At 51.6% G+C, this 19,562-nt stretch overlaps 1 protein-coding gene and 1 long non-coding RNA gene across 2 annotated transcripts; both read left to right on the forward strand.

The window, feature by feature from the left end:
• Positions 1 to 3,990: 3,990 nt before the first annotated feature.
• Positions 3,991 to 6,469, forward strand: LOC119099856 (uncharacterized). The gene is made up of 4 exons (XR_005094424.1): positions 3,991 to 4,039; positions 4,718 to 4,824; positions 5,281 to 5,463; positions 6,391 to 6,469. It is a non-coding gene; the product is annotated as an uncharacterized LOC119099856 (long non-coding RNA).
• Positions 6,470 to 6,528: 59 nt separating this feature from the next.
• On the forward strand, positions 6,529 to 19,312 carry LOC119101440 (protein O-linked-mannose beta-1,2-N-acetylglucosaminyltransferase 1). Its single transcript, XM_037224780.1, has 13 exons — positions 6,529 to 6,604; positions 7,615 to 7,742; positions 8,058 to 8,128; positions 8,671 to 8,815; positions 9,422 to 9,540; positions 9,811 to 9,924; positions 12,050 to 12,137; positions 13,502 to 13,692; positions 14,426 to 14,549; positions 15,745 to 15,822; positions 17,428 to 17,537; positions 18,447 to 18,549; positions 18,964 to 19,312. The coding sequence occupies exons 4-13, from the start codon at positions 8,672 to 8,674 to the stop codon at positions 19,069 to 19,071; spliced, it is 1,179 nt and encodes a 392-aa protein (XP_037080675.1). The 5' UTR covers positions 6,529 to 6,604; positions 7,615 to 7,742; positions 8,058 to 8,128; position 8,671; the 3' UTR covers positions 19,072 to 19,312.
• The last annotated feature ends 250 nt before the right edge of the window (positions 19,313 to 19,562 follow it).

Below are 19,562 nucleotides of genomic sequence, written 5' to 3' on the forward strand. Positions count from 1 at the left end.
CGCCGTCCCCAGCGCGCGCGGCGGCCAGCGGCCCTCCGGCACCCCGCCGCTGCCGCGCCGCCCCCTGGGAGCGGCCGGCGGTGCGGCGCCCGGGCTCCTGGGGCTCGGGATCGGCCCGGGCGGGGCCGGCGCGCGCGAGGGCAGGACCTACGCCGCCCTGACGGTCACCACCATCACCACCTCCACACTGACGGTGTCCGTGGCGTCGACAAACTCGGCCACCACGGTCAGCCTGTCCGTGTACTGCACGGTGCCCGGGGTGACGACGTACCCACGCTGCTGACGCGGCTGTCGGGCCAGCCGCTGGCTGCCGATCGCTGGCTCGGCCGACGGGCGGCGCGCCGCACCGGTGACAGGCTCGGCTGGTCGGCCCAGAGGGCGTCTGCGAGCTCAGGGGCTGATGGCTCAACAGGCGACAGCTCAGCCGCCGCCGACAATAGCTCAACAGTCAACAGCTCAGCCGCCGGTGATAGCTCAGGAGCCGACAGATCATCCGCCGATGATAGCCCAACAGTCCACAGCTCAGCTACAAATAATAGCTCAACTGTCCGCAGCTCAGCCATCGATAGTGCAGTTCGTAGCTCACACAGTGATTATGGCTCTCAGCAGTACATCGCTCAGACGGTGACGGAGGTTGACACCACGGCGGTGTGGTAAGATACTTTTACACGCCTGGAAGGCGGAAAACAGTTGCAAAGGCTCGTTGAGGCTGGAACAATAAATGCTTTTGTGTGCTGCCGGTCTATGATTCATTAAATTGTCTCATATCTGTTAGAACGCGCATAAGGATGTTATTGATCAGAGGTAAACCAGCAGCTTGAGCTAAACTTTACCGCAGCCGGATAAAAACTGAGGTACAGAGTACCCGTTAAATAACTCGGACCCAGCAGGACTAAAGCCAGCTGGGTGAGACCTGGCATCGAGATTGTCCTTTCGTGTGAATAGCCACAGCATCGCTTGGGCCTATTGCATTGCATCCCGCCTGTTGCCACATGTTCTGAGAAATCTGTCTCCAAGTGTTAAGGTATTTTACATATCTTACTGCGGCCTTACAGCGAAACTCCCGGCGTTTGCACGCGTCTCTTCCCTGAGATTGGCCACTTATGTTCTGCCAATGCTTTCGACTGTCATTGGTAGCGAGCAACGCTGTGTGTGTGCCTGCGAACGTCAAAGGCAAAACGCGTAGTGGCAATACAAGTTTGCGCATTGTTTATGGGGTGACTTGATCTTCCTAGTTTATGCGCGTAGGCTGAAACAAAAACACGGAGAAACGATGGCAAGGCGCAAAGCAAAAACTCAAATAAAGTCAAAGAAAATAAAAGTCCAGATTGGTGTCCGGAGTGCCCCAGCTCTTCTCATGAAACCACCGTGAATCTAGATACCTGTTCTAAGCAAAAGGTCACTTATGCATGTTTTAAGTCGGTGACCCTGACCTTTGACCTTTCGAAGGTCATGGTGGCCAAAATCATGCAATACTACTTTGATTTGTGCTTTTGAATAAGCTTTATGGCCTACGCTAGATAGTATGTTTCTAAAAACAAGACGTTCACCTGGGCCATTTTAGGTCAGTGGCCTATTCGGACCTTTAAGAAGTCCATGGAAAATGCATAATGCGGTTTCTGTTAGTAATAAATTCAAGACGAGCACCAGAAACCACTCCATACAGCAAGCTCTAGAGTAATAAAACCAGTTGGCTTGACGTTGGTGTGATCTTCATACCTGAGGAAGGAAGGCAACTATCTATACTATATAACCTGAGCTAAGAAGCTATCACAGGGTTGTATGGCATCGCTTAACACCCAGTTGTTGTATCAGATTGGGTGATCTATTAAAAGTTATCTTCGCTGAATCCATGGCCTGACCTTGACCTGCCGTAGGACAATGACCTTTCAAGTTGCATTTGAATTTTTGATACCAAACGATTTTGTTTTCATAGTTTTCTACAGCCATGTAAAATTTGGCGCGGCTGCGCCGCACCGTTCAGAACTCATTCCGGGAAAACCTTTGAGGGTGGGGAGTCAAATTGACCTGCCGTCCGAGCGTATGCTAGCCATCAAGTTACGATTTGGTCTAGACGATGACTTAAGCACATATGAGCGACTGAATCAGGGTTTATTGATGCCGACTGTGTTGTGAGCACATACATACATTTGGTTGACGGTTGATTTTTGTGTTGTTTTTTTATTAGGTCGAGCTACTTCGACCTATCAGTGGGCCATTGTAGAAATATAAGATGTGGGAGGGAGGTTACATGTTTGGTCTGGTTTGGTTTGGATTAAAACCTTTTCGGCTGGAAATAACCATTCCAGCGCTATGGATGAAGGAGGGTAGACAGCGGTGGGGCAAAACTGCACGCACCTGGCGGTCCATCCGCCGCGACGTGGACCGCACAGGTGTCTTCGTAGGAGACATGTGGTCGGCACTCGGACGGGGCGCCACCAATGAGCGCTTACACCGACTCACGGCTGGTGCATGTAGCTTGCCCCGGTTTCACGGGAAGTCACGGGGCCCAACACAGAACGATAATGAAAAAAGACGGGCGGATCGAGGTCACAGGTGGGACATGAAGCATTTGCACTGTAACCATCGTACCTTGAACACAGTACACATGTCCCAAGGCAGGGAATCCCGCGTGCTGTAGCTACGATAAGTGGCAATGGGCACATGCTGGAGCGGGACCGTCAGCGGGGACAACCGCAAGCCGCTCTGCTCTAGGTGGCAAAACCCCGGTGCACACCTCTTTAGAGGTGTGCAAAGATGCAGGCATTTTGCGAAAAGATGAGAAGGCGCGAATGGGCGGTTCCGAGTCAACAAGGTAATCAGAGATGGCGTGTCTAAATCACCATTATTCTGCTCGAGGTTCGCAAACCCATCAGCTCGGCACAATTTGAGTGCGAACTTGTGACTGATGGATGGTAAACGGTGTTTTGCTGGCAATTTGGCCCACATGTTCCATAAGGTGCATGAGACATCAGCAGCACCTGGTGCCTGTACTCATAGTAGATATCTTCGGCGCGGTACCCTAGATGGCAGCACTGCAGCACAGGTTGCTGACCTTTAGCGAGATGAAGTCTCCGCCCAGCCGGACGATAACATAGTCGGACGTCCGCGGATGGATAAGACCCGCGGGACGCGTGCTAGCAGTGCCTCTGTAATTCCTCTTAGGTTTCTGCCGCACTCGTCACGACTGTTTTTGGCCTTGACATCGCCGGTGGAGCCAGCGGTCAGTGACTTGGTCAGGGTGCCTGAGGGCTTTCTGCATAGTTGGCCGCAGCGATCGTCCAGTTGCAGCTGGCAGAGATTGAGCGGCGCGGCAGAACGTGACGGAAGAGCGGACGCCAGGAGACCTGCGATGTTTCTGCGCGGTGCCGGCTGAGCGGGGAGACAGCATCCGACTGTAGGGGGGCAGCACAAGACTGAAGTGTCGAGCGGCAGAACTGTACAGCCATGTAAGTCAAACGACTGGGTCAGGTGAGAGAGGATCTGTAGATGCTTTGCAATGGCTGAAAGAGGAGATCACAAAGACTATCGGTTCTCGTTATGTTAAGCTCTTCGTAAACTATGTTAATGACCTGCTGTTATCTTGATTTATTGTTGTAGCAACCAGGTTATGTTACATTGACTTTGGCGAGGATGACTATGCTCACTAGAGAATATTGCATACAATTTTAGTGCCTGCGTTTATTTTTGTTACTTAAATGTCTTGGTTTATTTAGCTCCTACTTTGCATTGGTAGGCTTGCGGAGTACAGATCGCGATACTTATTTGCGCTCGGATTTCCCGCTGCTCACATATAGAATGACTGGAAAATCTTACATTCGAAAGCTATCAGCTTTTCTGTTTTGTATCTCTAGACTATTTACACCATGGCCATGTGCATCACTTGCTCACTTCAGCTGGTAGGCGCCCCATGCATTATATCGGCTCGCGCGTCTCGCTTTCAGGCCGAGCTACGGACGGGTGACCGTGATAGAGTGGACGGCATTTCATCTCCTGACATCTGTCCTCGCAAACGCCGCCATCATCACAGCAGGCCTAGGTGCGACCGGAGCGTGCACATTTGGACGCAGCCCGACGTTCTTGGGAAATTGTGTGGTGACATCCACTTAGCTGTTGTGTGCTCTGCGAGGGAATATCCCCTAGCGTTGCATCCTATGGACTTGATGGTTATCCCTTGTTCCGCCGCTGGAGCGTAGACTCGTTCTGTTGTTCCATCGATCACCGTATTCGACTAACTTAACCATAGGTGTATCAACTGCATCCTGTCATGTCAGACCTCGCGGCATATTTCACAGTACACAGCATCAGATCCCCGCGACATATTCTCCAGCACACAGCATCAGATCCCCGCGACATATTTCACAGAACAAAGCATCAGATCACCGCGAGATATTTCCCAGTACACAACATCAGATCACCGCGACATATTCCCCAGCACACAGCATCAGATCCCCGCAACATATTTCACAGTACACAGCATCAGATTCCCGCGACAGATTCCCCAGCACACAACATCATGTCCCCGAGGCCTATTTCACAGCACACGGCATCAGATCCCTGCGACATATTTGACAGCACACAGCATCATGTCCCCGACGCATATTTCACAGCACACAGCATCAGATCACCGCGAGATATTCCCCAGCACACAGTATCAGATCCCCGCGACATATTTGACAGCACACATCATCCCTGTAATATCATTTCTCTTCCTCAGGCACTGACCGGTCAGAAAATGGTTTGGAGTACGCACAGGCGTCATCTTTTCACTTGCAAGTGGCTTCAGCGCGCAATTATAGCTACATCAGGCTTAATGGAAAATACGTAAGTACAACAAACCGTACGTGGGCTTATTAGTAAAACATTCAAAGGCACGAAAACCTATCTCCGCTAAACTGCTTGCGTGGGCGGCAGCCATCAAATGCACCGCTGATATTAGCATTAACACTTCATATTGCATTCAGTTCAGCTCCCATTCGATTGGCTCTCGATGATAAGACGATGATAAAGCCATTGCAGATGTGTCGAAAGGTTCTTACTTGCATCATGCAACAGAACAGCGCGGCAGCATACCATTTTTAATTCAAGGACGTGTCCATTATGCATCGATTGACGATTCTTATTATAAACGTATGCCCGGCAAGGTGGTGGTATGTCTCTTACCCAGTTATCATACCTGTCCGTTCAATGTGCGTGAGCCCAAGTAGTGAAATGCGCTGCAGCACCCGTGTGTCACCTGCAGCCGTCGTCTGGCTCGCCACCTCAGCCCTGCGCCCCCAGATCCACTACGAGGAGTACTCGGACCGGGACCACAGCGGGCTACACATGCTCGTGCTTCACCCAACCACGGGGGCCATCATGGCCCGCCGCTTCAACCCGGGACACTTCGGCGCCGGCTTCACCGACATCATGGAGTTCCTGCAGCGCGTGCAACCCGGCCGCATTCTCGTCTTCTGCTCACAGGTACGCAAGGGGTCACCGGCGACAGATGCCGCCAGCGCCGGCACGCGGCGACGAAGATCCCTTCGTCGGAAACGATGTCAGAGCCTTGCACAGGTCGGGTTATGAACAAAACCAATGTGTGGATGGCATGGCAGAAATGCAATGTACGATATGTGTGTAATGCATATGATGTGTTGAACTAGTCACGCCTCAAGTAAAGGTGGGCCCATAGCAGCATAAAAACGTACATTTTATCCAGTTCTGCATAAAATAAGCTAATTACCAAATCTAGTTAAATTTGCTAGTTAATTAAAAAAGCTCATTAAAAATAAACTCATTTTGGCTGAACAGACTTCCACTGTGATTGTCCGTTTTACCTGCAAACATACAACCACCTGCCTAGCGTGAGTTTATACCATGTTTTGATAGCTCTCATTGTCATGCAGCGCTAGTTTCAGCATTCATTACGACGTTGAATTGTTCCCGCTCATTGTGCACCTGAAGACAAAGGAAAGTGGTGGTAACCACTATTGCCGGCGATAATGAACCATCCCTATTAAAACCATAGCACGAAACGTGCTTTTCAGGTGACTCAAGACCAATTCCAGCACACCGATATCCGGTTTCTTGGCCATGGCCTTATTTTTCACGATAGTTTTGCTATACACCGAAAAGCGAGAGCCTCTCGTGAAGCCGATTTGCCTCAGACCTACAGCCTTCCTCCCCCCCCCCCATTTCATACCATGCGAGATTTATATCATAGCTGATCAGGAAATGAGCCACACCCCAGGAGCAGCCTGTGTGTTGGCGCATTTTGGGGTACACTTCGTCGTTTTTCACCGCTCAGCCCTCCAGCTTATTTTGCAAAACTACTCCTCTGGTGCGTGCCGCTGCTGGGACGGCGGCCGGCAGCTGTTTCTCAGCCAATTCACGATCTCCTTATGGCAGCACGAGGCGAGCTTCAGCCTGGATGCGACCTCGCGGCGCTTCTTCGCGGACCTGTCGCCGTACCTGGCGACCCTCGGGCCGACCGAGCGGTTCGCGGTGGTCGCCCGCCAGGGCGGCGCCACGCTCGCCGAGGCCGTCGCCCGCCGCAAGCTCGGCGTCGAGCCAAGCGAGCCGCTGCTGCTGACGGTCGACGTTCCGGCGACCCCGGCGCTCGGTAGGTGGCGCTCGGAGCGCGGCGGGCCGGGCCGGACGGGCTTCAGGCGTGTCGAATGGGTCGGGTCGGCACGGCCGTTTGGACGGCTTCGGCGGCTATGTCCGTCAGGCACGCCAGACCAGTGAAATGACGAAGCAGTTCTAATGTTACGGAAGGATTGAAATGAGAAATGTCGACAACACGGATAGAAGAATTGTTTGGTATATCACCTTCGTCTGGTGTGCTGAGCACGTAATGTATATATGTACAATGGTATATATATATATATATATATATATATATATGTATATATATACCATTGCATATATATATCTCTATATATATATATATATATATACATATATATACATATATACCATTGTACATATACGCTAGGGAAGGATGATGGTATAAATAATAATTGCATTCGATGCACAAATCAGATCGATCATTTAAGCTAGTTCGGTCAGTCTGGTAAGCAAAACCGTTCGGATGTGCAGGCCAACAGACCATGTACTGCTTATTAGATTGGAGAATGTTGACATGCCTGAAGATGGTTTCCCTTCCCTTCCTTAAGACTATCGACGTTGTGCACGGCACATGCCCATTTCATGCCCACGGCTGTTGCCCCATTACCAGATTTTGGAACCGTATGTATTGTTTCTATGTGTCGATACACAATCGCCCCTCTAGATGGGCTCAGCCTCTCACTCGGCTGACAGCGGCACAGCGGCGTCACAAATTGAATCACGGTTACAGAGCCGCCTTTCATATTTGATTCACGCGGTATGAGGAGCGATGCATCATGTCTGGAATGCAGCCTGGCAACATTGAGAGCGAGGAACTAATCTCGAGTACTTGAAACCACTGCGAAAGAAAACAGCTTGTACCTTACGAACATGTCTAAGGATATCAATGCAAGCCAGATTATATGAGCCGGCACTGGTCCGCAGCCTCCTCAACACTTCAGCCGCCCACCCCTGTGTGCTTGCTGCCGGTCCAAACACCGTCGGTGTGTCGCTGACCGACAGGCGAGCCGTGCGCCTGGCCGCACGGGATCAAGGCCCGTCAGAGGACGCTCTTCTGCGACAAGCACGAGGGCTTCGGCCACCTGTGTAACTGCTCCGACCCCGACCCGTTGCACTACCCGTTCCGGCCGGTGAGCGGCGCCGCCCAGGCCGCCCGAGGGCCGCCTGCAGCTCAGCTCGGGCGGGCCGGCCAGACAGGCACCACACCACACGCCGCTTAGAAGGCGTACCATATGCCAATCAGCATCCGGGAAATACATGAACGAAACTTTCCGCGGCGTTAATCCGCGGGTCGTATGACAGTATGGTTTGACTGGAGATGCATTCGGACATTGGAATGGACAGCTGGGCGAGGAGAATCCCACTGCTATCTCGCGGTTGTGTCCTGAGGATACGTTGTCTCTTTGTTGTTGAACGGCTCTCTGACCGCGCTGTGTCCACTTCAGCTCCTTCACAACCGGACGTTCCCGTACCCGATCGCTGTGCTAGGGGGCGACCGGGGAACGTACCTCTACCGGTTAGTAGACCGCCGTCCAGCCAATCAGATAGGCCAGCTTTCAGCAAGCTGGCCTACAATGATCAGCAAACATACCGGAAACATACCGGAAACTGCAAACATACTGCAAACATACCGGAAACGTCAGCAGACTTAAGGGATATGGAATGAAGTTCTAGGGAGTGTGCCGGGGCATATTTAAGCGCATTAGAATGGGCCTTGTTCAAACGCATTCATTTACGAGAAGGACAACTGTGAACGACCAATGAATTCCGTTTTTAACACACGGCTGCAAGCATAGAATAGCTTTTCATGGCGCAACGGATGACTTTGTTTTGTCTTTTGTCGGTCTGGTTGGGCGCTGTGAACGACGCCGGACTGCCGCGACATGAGCACTGTGCGGCGAAGTTAGAAGCGCGGGTAAGAGGACGAGTTTGTCCGTTGTTATGGCCCTCGGTCCGTGTCTCATGACAGCACATGACACGCCTTGTTTGGCCGCTCGCCCGTGTATCCGCATCTGATATGAGCGCAGGGGGCAACCGAGTGACCACGAGGCTCCCCAGCATGTTGCAGACGCTGCTGCCCAACCGCGGTCTGAACCGCACCCGGCTGACCATCTTCATTCAAGACTACCACGACCAGATCCTGGAGCTGGCCGCGCTGCTGGACGTGCGGGTGGTGGTGCAGACGATGGCAGTCGACAGGCAGGTTAGGTCACGCGGCCACCCCGCCTCCCCCCCCCCCCCCCCACCCGCCGACGCAGAGGCAGACCCCGTGGTTCCCCCGCCGCAGAGGCAAACTCCGCGGTCACCCTCCGGCCGCCGCAGAGGCAGATTCCACGGTCACCCCCCCCCCCCCCTCCTCCCCCCTCCCGCCTCCGCAGAGGCAGACTCCACGCCGCGTCCGGGATGAGGTGGGGTGGGTGGGACTCCGTCGTTCCCATTGGGGGTTACGACGCACTCGACTGCCGGATGCTGTATTCAGGGAATTGAGCCCTGTTCCTGGGGTGGGAGTCTGTGCTCGCTGGCGCGGTCAGGCGGTCGGCCCGCACCTCGGAAGAAGTGGCTGTCTCCGGGGTCACAGGCGCGTCTTCACTGCTGTTTATCGATTAGGAGGGCTGCCACATGTTGCAGCGAACGCGGAGTATTTAGGGTTGGCATGCACTTCAGGAACATGACAGAGAAAATAAGAACATGACATGTGTGAAGGAATACGACGCAAGCAAGATCATCACACTTTATTTGGTCCTGGTGAAGTGTGTGAATAAAAAAGCAATCACAGCAGTAAATGATCACATAAAGTGTCGTTTTCCAGAGCGCCAAGATCAGCATGAACATGAAGAACGCCATACGGACATCGTTCGAGCTGTTTCCGGACGCTGACAAAATGATCGTCCTTGAAGACGATCTCTATGTGTCACCCGACTTCATCAGGTCAGAATTTGACCCTCAACAGGTGTAGCTACTAAGTCAGTTTTAAAGGCGTGTCACCTGGTCAGGATTTAGTGCATTGAGCTTTTTTACTCATGTCATTTTGATTTCTGATCAATATATGATAGCGGCATGCAAAAGGTGCTGGAGTTCGTGACGCGTCATAAAGACCACATTAAATGAACTCGGTGAAGAGCTAATACTGCACGCGTTACATTGCGCTGTTTTACAACCTGACGCTGTTTTCGGAAGCAAATGCGTATTTGTTTTCAGCTACTTCGCCCAGACCGCACCGCTGCTGGACGAGGACGTGACGCTGTACTGCGTGTCCGCCTGGAATGACAACAGCTACAGACACAGCTCCAAGGACCCAGCCCTGCTGTACAGGTCAGCACGACATCCTTCCTCTGAGCAACGCCGTTTCTGCAGCCACCATTCTCGTCATCTACCAAACGTTCTCCAGGTGGACTAGCATGATGCCGGCTTCCGGCGAGCGGCATTAAAGAGCATATGTGTGAGAATGGAGACCCTGTGCGTTACAATATTGGGGGACTCCATTGCATTCAAGCCGAGCTGGAATGTCCAGCATGTGTGGTACTCAGCTTCCCGTCTCAGTGTGGGCTCAAATGAACAGTTGAAGACGGCATCTTAATGAGGAGTACCTCGGCAAGGCTCTAGTAAACAATGGGCCTGGAAAGCTCAACGTGTTCTAAACAAAAATGTGAATACTATTTTCCAGTGCAATCCCGCGCACTTGAAAAAATTAACCAGAAACCGCACAGCGGCTGTATACCGCATGAATATCATTTTATCTACCGTTACCTGCGCTACGTCACCCAGACCGTATGGCCATCAAAGCCAGCCTTCTAACCGTCCTGGAACCCGGTCGGCACCGCGTCTGTACACGCCCGTTTCCGTTCGTCCGCAACGCTTGCCGTCGGCCATCGGCCGGACTCAGCGAAAGGAATGGTTAAATTCGATACCCGTCGGCGGTGATTGGATAGCGACGTCGCCACCGGATGCACACGGATTGCACTAGCGCAGTGAAATAAGAGTTTGAAATCTACTTCTAATCCGCTTAAAATTTTATCCGATTAAGCCGCCAGTGAAGCGTAGTGGTTGCATGTGATGCGAGTGCTCCATCGAGCCAAAGCTGCACCATTCGGTTGTTTTAGCAGGGGATGCGGTCTTGATTGACCTCGAAATTTGTCAGTGGTTCCACACCTAGCCAATCTTTTATGGTCGATTCCACTGTGATGAATTTTTATTCACCCTGTTATTGTGACCAAGAACACCAGTCCTAAATCACCTCCGCCATCTCCGGATAAAGAATATAAACCTGTCCCTTACAACATGCTCACTTTTAAGTATAGATATGCTTTTTGGAGGGAAGGCGACTCTAGCTAACCAAACTTACCAAATTGGTAAATCTGCTTTTCAATGCGTCGTTATTTCATTACGGAACGTTCGTGTGACGTGAGAGCCGCTGCCAAAGTGCTGTATCAGAGTTGCCGTTGTAGCGGATTGCGTGACTCACTTGTGGTATTTCTATGCACCGCAAGGCGGCGACACTGGTCTGTGTGTGTGTGTGTGTGTGTGTGTGTGTGTGTGTGTGTGTGTGTGTGTGTGTGTGGTGTGTGTGTGTGTGTGTGTGTGTGTGTGTGTGTGTGTGTGTGTGTGTGTGTGTGGTGTGTGTGTGTGTGTGTGTGTGTGTGTGTGTGTGTGTGTGTGTGTGTGTGTGTGTGTGTGTGTGTGTGTGTGTGTGTGTGTGTGTGTGTGTGTGTGTGTGTGTGTGTGTGTGTGTGTGTGTGTGTGTGTGTGTGTGTGTGTGTGTGTGTGTGTGTGTGTGTGTGTGTGTGTGTGTGTGTGTGTGTGTGTGTGTGTGTGTGTGTGTGTGTGTGTGTGTGTGTGTGTGTGTGTGTGTGCGTGTGTGGGGGGGAATTTATTTACGGATGTTATGTGTGCCTGTTTTGTGGCTTTTCCCGTGAGGTTCTTGTATATTCCGCGGTAAGAATTTTTTTTAAAAATTATATTTATGAGCGTTTCCTAAGAAAGCCGATTATTGGGCGCACGTCCGTCATGACAAGTAATTGCCCAAATGCCTGTGGTCATTAAAGACAGCAACTCGTGATCGTGACATTCTATCGGCAGCTCGAAATGTCTGCCGGCCAATTGCTTTCTGTCGTTTGGACATTTTCTCGCTACATTACGGCAAAACAAATATTACAGCGGCCATGATTTTATCTTGACGACGAGCATAACACAAACAATGAGGAGGGGCATTCGTGTGACATCTCTATGACGTTGTGAATGTCTTGGTCCACTTTTAAATGGCGACGCGAAATAGGCTGCACGATCTCGAAAACAGCTACATCAGTTCAAAACCGCATCCAAATGTGACACAGTCCCTGTTATAACCCAAGTCGCATGCGTCGCAAAATATCCACTCCGCCAATTAAACAAGCACATGCCAATGCTCGCTACGATGGCTTAAATTTGCTTCCTTTTGCAGGACTTCCTATTTCCCCGGCCTGGGGTGGATGATGAAGAAATCAGTACTGATGGGCGAAATGATGCCGGCGTGGAAAGCGGACTGGAAGGTAAGGAACACATTTGGCCCGATGCCTTGGCTTATGCTAGCCGAGGTCGTCGGGTGTGCTCTGGGTTCTGATGCCTACAGCAGCCCTTTTAACGTCACCATTTTTAAACAAGAGCCCAGTGCGGCACTAAATTGGAAGTGCACGGCAATGAAATAAACAATGGCGAAGCTTATCATTTATCGGCATGACTATCAAAAAGATCGGAAAACGTTACTCTGGAAACTTTTGTTTGGTTATCACGTGGCGTATCGCTATTTCAAGTTTGCGGATTTAGATCTACGGACCAAAACATTAAGTTCCGCAAACGCCAAATGACGGACAAGCACGTTCATGACGACGAAAAAAATCCGGAGTAAGCATGCACGGCTGTTCTGATTATCCTGATAACATAACAAGGGCTTTGTTCCTGCTCATCCCATTTTTTTGCACATTTCAGATCTCGTTCAAAATTAGGTCCCTGTGTATTGATGCTACCGGTAGACGGTTGATATAGACATGAAGTTAGTGCTAACATAATGATGCCACACTCTTTTCAATAAAATTTAGACATTTGTTGGTTTTTGCCCCAATGAACGTAAATTTACCGTTATCGGTCTTTTATCAAATAAAGATACGGGCGTTCAACTAAGACCAACGCGTGCGCGGATGTTGCGAATTAGTCCCATTAGACTCAGATAAGGCGTGCCATGATTCCATTCCGAATGAGCCAATGAGCTACTGAGGCTGGGAGGCATTGCAACAAGGGATGTCTATTTACTGGGTTGAGGTCGTTGCCAATCTTTTATGATGTAACTATGAAAAGCCAACCCCGGAAGAATCAACCGATATAGAAAAAGCTGACTTGTTGGAGGCAGCAAAATAATGGTACGAAAAAGGGATGTGTGTGTGTGAAATTGCGCACTGTTCACAAAGGGCGTATGTCAGATGTCGCTATCCCCCCCGCGCCCCAATCTAGAGTGCATCTCATTTTCTAACAAAAAAGCAACAACAACAAAAAAAACACAATGCAAATGGCGCTCATTTCACCCAATGTTAAAAGCTCGGTAAATTCCGTGCGTAATGTTTGACAACATGCTATGCTTTAATTCAAGGACTCTTAAGGGTCTTTCCAATTTTATTTTGACTGATGGCGTTTGTCACATCGTACTACCACATGTAGCAAATTATAATAGGGCACGCATCGCCGGTGTCCCCCTTCAACACGTTTCTGCCGTCCGCTCTCGCACACAGTGAGCAATGGTTGTGCCGTCGTCTCTGACTGACCGTTAGAAGTTGTGGGTCTGCTGTCGCCATCCCAACATGTCCGCCCCCCCCCCTTTCCCGCCCCCTGCCCCTCCATCCGCAGTCTGCCCGTCTTCCGACAGGACTGGGACTGGGACATGTGGTTCCGCACTGAAGTAGTGTCGCTGTACCGGGAGTGTATCATCCCGGACGTGTCGCGCACCTACCACTTCGCCTACCTCGGCGGCCACGTGTACAGCTTCCTGCAGCTGCAGTACTTCTCCGACAAGTCACTCAACACGCTGCCGGATGTCGAGCTGTACAATGTCTCTAGGTCAGTCGATGCACACTGCCCGATGTTGAGCTGTGCAAGGTCACCAGGTTGGTCGGGACACGCTGCCCGACGCTGAGCTGTGCAAGGTCACCAGGTTGGTCGGGACACACTGCTCGATGTTGAGCTGTGCAAGGTCAACAGATTGGTCGGGACACACTGCCCGATGTTGGGCTATTTAATGTCACCAGGTCGGTCGGGACACACCCGGTGTCCGACCGTGCAGGGTCACCAGGTCGTTCGGGACACACCACCTGATGTTGAGCTGTACAAGGTCACCAGGTCGGTCGAGACATGTGGAGCGGTGCAGCTCAGATGCGAAGCTGCACCTCCGTCACAGCCTCGGCCCAGCATGGGATCCGAATGGGATCCACAACCCCGACATGGGACTGTTGGGTACATGATGCCAGAAATAACATTGAACTCTTAATGTACCATTTAGCGGATTATTGGTGACAAAAGTCATTCAAGCATAAAGAAGCATTTGGACAGCTTATACCCAAGACAACATGGCGCCCGATCGACCGATTGATTTCCTGGTTACTGCCACGCTTAAAAATGATTAAAAAAGCCACACATCTATCTAACTGTGCCGTGGTAGTGAAGTGAAGATCTTTATACCCCAGCCAGGAGAACGCACGGTTGAATTATCCTGTTGAAGAACGGATGGCTGCTCCAACCCAATCTTATCCCCGTCGGTGCTGGAGCGTGCGGACTAAAGTATATTCTGTTCCAGCATGACTTACCCAAACTACAGGAGAGCTATGTACGAGATGATCCAGAAGAACCTCCGCCTGCCGCCTGGGAAGGTTTACTACCGGACATGCTTCGATATGTTCCCCGTGACGGAGGACCCCGAGGTGAGTCTCGGTGACTGGTGACGTACGGTGACGGAGACTGGTGACGTACGGTGACGGAGACTGGTGACGTGCGGTGACGGAGACTGGTGACGTACGGTGACGGAGACTGGTGACGTGCGGGGGAGAGACCTGGGTCACTTCTGAAGCAGCAAGCATGAATGGTGGCAGGTGACAGGCATAACGGGCTCATTATGACAGATGGAAGCTTATCAAGCTAGAGTTTCGTAGCCAGCAAGCTCTCAAAAATGTCGTCTTCCATGTAAAACCTCCTCTGTTTTAATGGCGTGCTTCGCCGAAAACTCGACTGGCGGCGTATAAGGTGATGCGAACATGCCAGGGAAGAAGTGGGTCTTCATAACAGCCTCATAGTATTCGACAGGGAATTGGGTCATTATAGATGGGTCAACACGTTAGAGTTGAACATGAACTGTCTCATTGGAGTAAAATAAACCATTCAGTCACACCTCTCCCAGGCAAATACTGAAACAACTGTGGCGTAAATCTGTCCACACGGCCTCAGATAAATACGTGTGATCAAAATGGTTCAAGTATTGATAATTTATGGCTTTTGAAAACTCAGCGACAATCGCAGAAACTGCAGAAAGGTTATAAACTAACCAATCTCATGGTCTGGAGGGCCAAAAAGGGACTAAAAAACAAGGATATTTTCCACTGATGATTGCTTCTCATCAGGCCATGTCTCCCTCTGTGCCCTGGTAGCGGTGACGATGCAAGTGATAATTTTCTGGCTCTCATGACGTCATCTCGGCGGATGCATCTACCGAAATACGTGCCGTATGGGATACGAGAAGTGTATGCATGGCTTCCGTCCATCTACTCTGCGGGAGGCAGTAGACTGTGGTATGAACGTCTCCGCATCATTGGCAGCCCAAAATGACGCACCTTCCAGCTGTCCGCTGGGCTATGGGCCGCACGACAGGGAAACTGGGAACTGAGCAGCTTGCCGTTTCATGAAAGTTACGTAGAACGTGCTGAAAATTACATCTCCATGCGTCTTGTCCGGCATTTCCACCGATCTGATTTGTGATATATGCCCAAATGTGTGCCGGACCTGAGACCCTCTGGCAGCGTTCGCTCGTGCATTGACAGTTGACGTGTGTTTTACTCGTCAAAGGCTCGTCCTGTCTATCCGAGAATTGCACTGTGCTGTCGAGCGCCGTTTGTTCTTTTACAGGAGAGGAAGAAAACCTACGTGATCATTTTTGAAATGAAACACGCTTACGACCGTGCCGCCATACAGAACGTACTGACGGTAAGCTACCGTGCTTGCGCGCGCGCTGTTTCCACACGTGACCTCCGTTTTCCCGTGTACTCGGTACCTTCCTCACCAGCTGACCGTTAGAGGGCGCTCCTAGCAATGACTCGCTGGTCTGCAGCTCAGACGGGACAGGGTGTGGGGTTCCTCCAGCAATGACTCGCTGGTCTGCAGCTCAGACGGGACAGGGCGTGGGCTGCCCCCAGCAATGACTCGCTGGTCTGCAGCCCAGACGGGACAGGGTGTAGGGTGCTCCCAGCGGCGGCTCACTCGTCTGCGGCTCAGACGGGACAGGGTGTGGGGTTCCCCAGCAATGACTCGCTGGTCTGCAGCCCAGACGGGACGGGGCGTGGGGTTCCCCCAGCAATGACTCGCTGGTCTTCAGCTCAGACAGGGCAGGGTGTAGGGCGCTCCCAGCGGCGGCTCACTCGTCTGCAGCTCAGACGGGACAGGGCGTGGGGTTCCCCCAGCAATGACTCGCTGGTCTGCAGCTCAGACGGGACAGGGCGTGGGGTTCCCCCAGCAATGACTCGCTGGTCTGCAGCTCAGACAGGGCAGGGTGTAGGGTGCTCCCAGCGGCGGCTCGCTGGTCTGCAGTTCAGAACGGACAGGGTGTGGGGTGCTCCCAGCGGTGGCTCGCTGGTCTGCAGCTCAGACAGGGCAGGGTGTGGGGTGCTCCCAGCGGCGGCTCGCTGGTCTGCAGTTCAGACAGGGGAGGGTGTGGGGTGCTCCCAGCGGTGGCTCGCTGGTCTGCATCTCAGACAGGGGAGGGTGTGGGGTGTTCCCAGCGGTGGCTCGCTGGTCTGCAGCTCAGACGGGGCAGGGTGTGGGGTGCTCCCAGCAGTGGCTCGCTCGTCTGCAGTTCAGAAGGGACAGGGTGTGGGGTGCTCCCAGCGGTGGCTCGCTGATCTGCAGCTCAGACAGGGGAGGGTGTGGGGCGGGCCGGGAGCGCGGTCAGTCCTCCGTGGACGGGGTCTGTGGCGCGGAACGTTCACGCGTCACTGACCCGCGCTGCCACCGTCTCACCCGGCTGACTCCAGAGATCATTAAGACATCGGGCAGACAACGCTTTGTTAGTCTTCACGAGGTGTTTTTGGCAGCGGGCTGTATAAGCCTCGGGACAGTGAGTGGGGAGGGTGGGGGGAGGCAAGATCCGTGGCTGCCCCCTTCTCGTGTAAGTTTAACATTAGCCTATTACGTTGCATGAAAGAAGTTGATTTCACTGAGAGGCTTCTCGGTTTTTGGAAGGCTTTTACAGCCATGGTGATTTCACAGCGTTGGCTACATTTCGGTAATGATAAGCTATAGCTCCTGAATGCCGTAAGCCACGTATCCATGGAATGGTTTGGAGTGACGAAAAAATTCTGCACCACGTATTGCAGCCTTTCAAAGGTGTTCCGATTGTTCAGGGCTTGTATGTACTGTGGTCTGTGATAATACATGATGTTGAAAACTTCCATACGTGCATCCGTTTGTTTGCGGTGTTTTTTCAAGTTAACGGCGCGGTGTCAACGCTACGGAGTACGCTTACCATACCGAGCCAATGGTGTGTATCGTCTAACACCTTATCAATTTGAGCAGCATGCGTGCCTTTGTCCACAGTGCCTGGGTTTGTGGGATACGGATGTGCGAGGCGAGCATCAGGGAACCTGGAGGTTCCACATCAATGGCAACCCAGTGATGGCCGTGGGCGCGCCTTACTCGGAGTATGCGTAAGCATTCTGCAGGAGCACGGACCCCGCGTGGAGCACGGAGCACGGAGCACGGACCCTGCGGGGCTGCGCGTGTCACTGTCGGCGTGTTGGCTGTTTGGACACGAACAAATCCTGAGCATTCCAAATACTGCTACTTCTGAAAAGAACTACCCGACTGAAAAGCGACACTAGATATGTCTGCAATCTTTAAGCATATTTGTCTTGATGTAAGAAGGAAAGTCCCTCAGTTTTTCGTTTCACTCGTTTTTCGGCATGATGGTGTTGAGTTTTAGTCCTGATTTCACGGTTTTCGATGCACCAGAAGCTCACGGCTTTCGATACACCAGGAGGTACTGGTTAGACGACGGTATAGTGCTAAGCAATGACTCCATTGGCGGTACTCAATTTACGACACACTGCGCTCATCACTCTTGACTATAACGAGGCCTGAGGATGAGTGCAGTTCGAAACGTTGAGTCCCGCAAATGTAACCGTTTTTCAGCACCATGACGTCATTTAGCCAGTATCTCCAGGCATACTGAAGGTCGTTAGGTGATTGGACTCTAATGCGAATGATAAGAGCTCTGAGCTTATAGAAATAGAAAATAGGAACTTTGAATGTATATTTCTGTCGACCCAGCACTTAAAGCTGCCAAACCCGCGTTGGAATTTCGGGAGAGCGATTTAGATTGCTCAGTAAGTATACTATCGTAATTCATAAGGATGGTCACCATGATGTAATCCGCATAGACAAGTAAAACTTAACGAAGCCGCCTTTACTAAGTGATACCTGTTACAAATTGGAACACTGAAATGCGTCGCTGGTGCTGGTTTTCTGCCAAGCTTTTTGAGTGAGCTGTTCGATGTATTCCAGCGGGGCGTGCGGCGTCACACTCACCTCTGACGTCATAATGGCGATGATTTCAGTGAGAGCGTGATGGGCGCCATTGGAATATCACCGGTTTTCGACTTCAAGCAATACAGCCTGACCAGAACAAGACGTCCCGGATCTAACGGCGAAAATCCCAAGGTCTGCAGTGTTTTACAAGATCAAGTTTGGCGGCAGTGGTTTTCTACAAACACGTGTTGAGTGGCGATGACATGCGGCAGCCTTTATGGAAGCACTTCGTATGTAAGAACAGGGCCCCACGAATCCTACTGTGTGCTTAAGCATAAGCATAATCGTACTGGTATATTATCCTACAAGTGAACTTAAACTCTCCCTCCTCTCTCTCTCTCTCCCTCTCTCTCTCGCTCTACAAGTTTACACGAAACGTTGTAGCGTGTCGTTTGGTTCCCTGTGCTCCAGTACCGATCAGATCAGTTTTGCATCCGCATTTCCGATCGTGAGTTCCTGATCGGAGAGTAGGCTGGGCGGCAGCGGTCCGCAGCTCGTGCACGAGCGCGGTATGTTTTGCTGATGACGCACCGCACACTGCTGCAGGTCGTGACCTTCGGCGTTCCCGACGAAGAGTATGAGGACGACTACAACTCCAAAATGTTCACCTATGATCATGATTCAGACTACAATGCTGCTTCAATGGTGGAATAATGCGACCAGTTAGCTGAAAAGCAGCTGCATGAACTCATTCAGCCTGATATACGCCATTGGAAACCTGTTAGCCTGGAACCTGAAAGCCTGTTAAACCGATCGCTAAGTATGTACGTGCATTGCTCCGTGCCATAGCTGTGTCGTCTATATGCCATGCTTACATTAAGTGCCTTCATGTGTACGGTAGTGATCGGCGACCGCTTTAAGGTGTCGGTTAGTGCGCATTGTGCAACAATAAAACTAGGCGGATCATTTCCCAGTCCATTACGTCATCGTGCAATGACATAATAATATGCTACAATGTCCATGCGGGCCCGGATGCCCCAATCGACGCTGCTGGCAGGCAAGGCGGTGACATCATGCTCGAGCTGCGTTTGAAGCACTATTACCCATTACAAAAACATGCATCGAGCGATTGCAGGGACGTACGGCCGTTCCCAGTTACAGTTACAGTTACAGACATACAGTTGATTAGATAGAGCTCGTACTTG

The sequence above is a fragment of the Pollicipes pollicipes genome, unplaced genomic scaffold (genome assembly GCF_011947565.3).
Source record: "Pollicipes pollicipes isolate AB1234 unplaced genomic scaffold, Ppol_2.1 Scaffold_4881;HRSCAF=5763_pilon_pilon_pilon, whole genome shotgun sequence".
Taxonomy (NCBI): domain Eukaryota; kingdom Metazoa; phylum Arthropoda; class Thecostraca; order Pollicipedomorpha; family Pollicipedidae; genus Pollicipes; species Pollicipes pollicipes.